The sequence below is a fragment of the Rattus norvegicus genome, chromosome 12 (genome assembly GCF_021556685.1).
Source record: "Rattus norvegicus strain SHRSP/BbbUtx chromosome 12, alternate assembly SHRSP_T2T, whole genome shotgun sequence".
In the NCBI taxonomy this organism is placed as follows: domain Eukaryota; kingdom Metazoa; phylum Chordata; class Mammalia; order Rodentia; family Muridae; genus Rattus; species Rattus norvegicus.
Window position 1 is genome coordinate 10,049,682 of NC_141545.1, and position 6,000 is coordinate 10,055,681.

At 38.9% G+C, this 6,000-nt stretch overlaps 1 protein-coding gene across 1 annotated transcript in view; it reads left to right on the forward strand.

Moving 5' to 3' along the window:
- Positions 1-3,416, forward strand: part of Vom2r58 (vomeronasal 2 receptor, 58) — a 112,819-nt gene extending 109,403 nt beyond the window's left edge. Inside the window, 1 exon segment of the mRNA NM_001099479.1 lies at positions 2,497-3,416. Within this exon segment, the coding sequence (NP_001092949.1) occupies positions 2,497-3,416 (920 nt within the window).
- Positions 3,417-6,000: the final 2,584 nt, after the last annotated feature.

Sequence of the window (6,000 nt, forward strand, 5' to 3'; positions counted from 1 at the left end):
CTCAAACACAGTGGTGGTGCTGATGGTAGTAGTAGAGTGGGGTGAGGAGTAGGATGTGCACACAAACAAGTGTGTATCACTCTCCACCTTCCTTTTTGAGACACTATCTTTCACTGAAACTGCAGGCTTGTAGTCTGGCTACAATAGCTAGCTAGAAAGACCTTCCTGTCTTTGCCAAACTAGTTCTGAGATTATAGGTACTTAGAGTTGCACTTGCACATTTAAATGAGTGCTGGGAATTGAACTCAAGTCCCTCATACATTTAACTATGACATTTTTCCAGTCTCCTTGGTGGATTTTGTCTATAATCCACTCCCTTTTTGCCCCACTTTAATAAGTTAACTTGACACAGCTGGCACCCTGTCCCTTTTCAGCATTTATTTCATACAAAGCATCAGAATCCCTTCCGATGATTTGATTCTAGGACCTGCCATTCAAAAATATTTTTAATGTGATCTTTTGTAGTTTTATACATGGATTCTCCCTTATTCTCCTCTCAATTTCATGTCATCTTTAATTTTTTTGTTTGTTTAATCGCTTTTCATTTTATAACCCGCTAAATCCAATCAGTGCTGCTAAAACACACATCTACTAGAAAATGGTGGACTTACCAGGAACATCCCAGCAGGTAATTGACTTTCCTTCCCCTAAAACCATAAACTTCTCATAGCCTCAGCTACAGTGGGACCTCATGAGACCCTCCCTGATCCATATGAAAATATTAGCTGTCTGATATTATACAACTCTTGTTCAGGCAAATGCATCTGCTCTGAGTTAATGGGTATAGTTGCCATATCACACCCAGAAGCCTTCCTGCAACATTCCGCCTCACCATTTTGCTCTTACACTCCTTTTACCTTCTCTTCAATGATGGCCCCTAAGCTTTGTGAGGAGGGATGAGATATACATATCCCATCCAAAAGGTTGGTTTCCTGGAGTTGTTTCCCCTTCTCTTTGGCTTTTTGCTCTAGAGTGGAGGGGAAGTGACATTCCTACTTCCTTACATTTTGTTTGATGATCTATGTTGAGGTCAGCTGAATCTTTTGTAAATCTAACTATCTTTTAACAAGCCACAGGCCAAAGAAGCAAGCATTGCAATGGGGAGATGGCTCAGTGAATAAAGTACTTACCCATGATCCTGGCAACTTTGGTAAATTTCTAACAATTGTGAACCTTGCTTCTCACCCGGGCTGCTGTCCATTGGATGTCAAAAACAAAGGGTGTGGGGGTGTTGTGGACAGGATCCAGAGGATGTGAGTACAGATTGACAAATTGAATTCAGGAATGAACTTCACTCAACTTTATATGGGGTGAACAGTGTTAGGTAGCTATTAGAGAATGGGTAAGGAATTCAAAGGTAGATATGTATTAATGGCTAGGGTAGGAATGATTCTAGGCAGGTTCTTGTAAGGCAAGTGGAAGTTGAAACTATAATCTGGCCATAGGCTAATGACCTTCCTCAGAGGGTTTTTGCAGTTACAGGCAGCAAGTTCTCATTGGAGAGCTTTTCCAGACATGATAGGCTGCAACCTTAGTACTAGGGTTTGACAACAGACAATCATATAAAAAGCTAGGTGTGGTGGTGGACTAAGCCTGTAACCCCAGTACTGGGGAGGCAGAAATGCAAATCCCTGGCACTCTCTGGCCAGCCAAACTAGACTAATCAGCAATCCCCAAAATGACCACACATTACAAAGCAAATTAGATGGCTCATGAGGAATGTACCTTAAGTTGACTTCTGGGTAACCCATGTAGAAATACAGGCTACATACATATTCATGCACACATATGCATCAACAAAACTACAAATATTCACTTATTTACACAGGATATAAAGACTCCAAGATTGAAATACCACTGCTCAAATGTGGCAATATTCATCAAATTTGTTACTTTTCTAAATTGAGAGAAAGAGAGTCCATGTGAGTGGGAGTGTATGTACCATGTTGCACATATGTTATTGGGGAGCCAGTCATCATCTGACTCTTTTGCTTGAGACTATGTCTCTCCACAGATGCATTAACTAGGCTAGATGTCCCATGAGCTCCCAAGACAAATTCTATCTCTATGTCTCATCTCACTATTGGGGTTCCTGCAATTACAGACATTTCTGCTTCCAGCCTTTACCTGGGTCCTGGGCATCCAAACTCACACCATCAGGCTTGGGCAACAAGTGCATTTACCTGGTGACCATTGGTCCCCAGCCCAGGAACTGCTAACTATGGCAGCAATATTGTCACCAAACTGAAGCTGTGTAGTGTACATTCTTACATTTCTGGTGGTGTCAGAATCTTCAGACAAATGTATCATTGAATTAGGAGGAGAAATCGTAACTTTGTCCACATCACACTGCTGCAGTCACATTAGTCCCTTCACAATGTTCATCTGATATCTGAAGTAACAGAGGAAGACTATCAGGTTAACCTACTCAAATAAGAGGGGCTATTAGCAAAAGAATAATGATAATGAAATAACAAAAATGTACATTTTCACCAGATGTGGATCAGTGTATGCAGTGTCTAGACAATCAATATGCCAACACAGCACAAAACCACTGCCTCCAAAAGTCTATCACCTTCCTGGATTATGAAGACCCCATGGGGATAGGTCTGTCCTGCATAGCCTTGTGCTTCTCTGCACTAACATCTCTAGTTCTTGGCATCTTTCTGAAGCAGAAGAACACTCCCATTGTGAAGGCAAATAACCGTACTCTCACCTACGTCCTGCTCATTGCCCTTAACTTCTGTTTTCTCTGCTCTTTTCTCTTCATTGGCCATCCCAACACAGCCACTTGCATTCTGCAACAGACCACATTTGCAGTGCTGTTCACTGTGGCTGTTTCCACAGTCTTGGCCAAAACAATTACCGTGGTCCTGGCCTTCAAGGTCACTGCTCCAGGAAGAAGAATCAGGTGGTTGTTGGTAACACGGGCACCTAACTTCACAGTACCCATCTGTACCTTGATCCAAATTGTCCTGTGTGGAGTCTGGCTGGGAAACTCCCCTCCGTTCATTGACACAGATACACGCTCTGAACATGAACATATCATCATCATGTGCAACAAGGGCTCAGTCACTGCCTTCTACTGTGTGCTGGGTTACCTGGGGGCTCTAGCTCTGGGAAGCTTCACCTTGGCTTTCTTGGCCAGGAACCTACCTGACACCTTCAATGAAGCCAAGTTCCTGACATTCAGCATGCTGGTGTTCTGCAGTGTCTGGGTCACCTTCCTCCCTGTCTACCACAGTACTAAGGGGAAGCACATGGTAGTTGTGGAAGTCTTCTCCATCTTGGTCTCCAGTGCAGGACTTCTAGGCTGCATCTTTGCCCCCAAGTGCTACATTATTTTGTTAAGACCACAAAGGAAGTCTCTTCAGGGTCACAGGGACAAAATACATTATAATTATAAGACTTATTAAATTTTTATTAATTTTTCAAGTCAGTACATTATATTTCCATACATACATTTTGTTCCTACTCATTCCCCTCACAAACTGATAACACCATCCTCTCTGTCTCCTCTTGTTCCTTATCTTAAAACAATCTTTATTTCTATATTCATATATGTTTTTTCATTGCCCCTTCTTTCCCAGCTCCCAGTCTTTCTTCCCTCTCAGTTACTTTCTACTTTCATGTAACTGGAGAGAGAGAGAGAGAGAGAGAGAGAGAGAGAGAGAGAGAGAGAGAGAGAGAATGAATGAATGCCAGTTTTTCTTTCTTGGCTTATCCCACTTCTGGATTATCAGGTGTGAGGGATATTTGGAACAATAAACTTTTATTAAACCAGAAGAGAGGCACTACCTGAAAGAAAATCTTTTAACCAAGTTAATACACATAAATCTACATAAATTCATATACAATTCATGCATATATAATCATATATCTTAATGCATTCCGGTTGGTATCAGCTACTTACTTATCCCATAATTATATATTTACACACACACACACACGCACACACACACATACACACACAAACACAAACACACACACATATGTGTATATTTACGTATGAATGAGGAGCAAAAGACCAAGAACAAGGGCTAAATTAATTAAACCCAGGGCTGTAAAAAAATTGTTCTCTCTGGTAAAACTAAGCCTGTCTTGCTGTTAAGAGAAAGACCTGTTACAACCCCTGAGCAGGAGAAGTCTGCGTAATTTTCTGCTCTCTCTGCAGCTTCTTCTGGGTCTCTCTCTACATTCTGTGTATTGCTCTCTTAATTTTTAAGTTCCCTTTTAAATTCCAAGTTATTCTATTGGGTTACCCTTCTCCTTCCTCCTAATTTTGCAGTCTCCTCCAGCTCTGATGTGATGCCATGCAATGTGATCATTTTTATTTTCTACCTGTTTCAAGGGAATGAATCACATGATTAATTTTTTAACACATATTGGAATGTGTTCTAACTTGTAAATTCCAGCTTTCTATTTCAGAAGCAATTAACAAGTGATATATATATATATATATATATACACATATATATATATATTTAATTAAACAGGAAAACCATATTAGTAGTGGAAATCTTTCCTAAAATATAATCCCTTCAGCCTTCCCTAGAAGGACTTATCCATCATAGAATTACAATCCATGCTTTACAGATGAGAAACCATTATAGGAAAATTACCTGCTTGTTTTTAGCTTTTCCTACATGGCTCGTAGCTGCTTCAGTTGACCATAAAATAATGACAACCTGGGTTCAGATTCCCAGTTTCCATAAAATATATGGGCATATCACATACATCTATACTCCTAGTACTTCCTTGGAGAGGCAGAAACTGGTTGCTCATTTACTTTAGGTAAATCAAAAAGTTCTGGTTTTACTTTGAAACTTGTTTCATAAAAGTAAGATATTGAATAGTAAAGGAAGACATTTGATGTCAACCTGTGGCCTCCACATGATATGCACACACAAACACATATACCTAAATAGAAACAAAAAAAACCACTAGTAGTCTCCATTTCAAAGCATTATTAGGATTGGAAAAAGTTAAAAACAAAGGACAGATAAGTCACATTTCTGTCTCTATTCTTACTCTATCCTAGCCATATGTTTTTCCAAGTTATTAATGGCTCACATGAAGTAGAATGTGGCACAGCTGATAAATTAAATTCAATGTGTAATTATTTAGTAAATGTTTCACTAATTCATATATACATCACTATATATGTATATTTATATATATGTATATATATACATATATATATATATATATAATTTGTATTTCATTTGTATCTGTTTAAGTTGGAAGAGGTATAGAAACCTCACATACTCTAAGAAAATCATATTAAATGAGCAAAAATTAACCCTGAGGATATACAAATGGATTTTAACCACTTTTTTTGAGATAGCCTTTAGTAAAGTTTGCCCTCAAGCATTTTTTATCTACAAAGTTTATCTTGACCTCCTGATTCTTCTGTGTCTTGATACCAAGTGCTGGGATTACAGATGTTTTAAACAATGTCCAGTTTATGTGTTTCTGGTGATTACACCTGGGAGTTTGTTCATGATAGAAAAGTATACTAACAATTGAGAATTAGGACAATATTTTCATCCATAGCAGAAGGTAAGGTTTTGACATCATCCTTATCAATTCTTCCCAAGAGGACTTCAGCTCAGGAGCCCTGTTGTCATTGAAACTGGGTAAAATCATAGCACCTGGGATTGGAGATGATGAGTCCAAAACATATTTTCCATAATTTGTGTTCTGGCAAGTGTGACCTCAAATTTCGAGTTCCAAGAAAGAAAGTTTTTCAGACTCTCCAGAGGATATTCGAAAACTGAGTTGAAGAAGCCCTGGGAATAAGAGTACCCGTCATAGTCAACAACAAAATTGGAATTTATACAAATTAATAAAATTTATTGGATATGTATACACCTCCTGTCTTTGCAAATTCAAACTGTATACAGACTTAAACTTTGCAATTACTTCTATAATGCTTCCTCTGATTTTTATGTTCTGGCTTCTCCAATATTCCTGTGATATCTAATCCTTTGACCACTC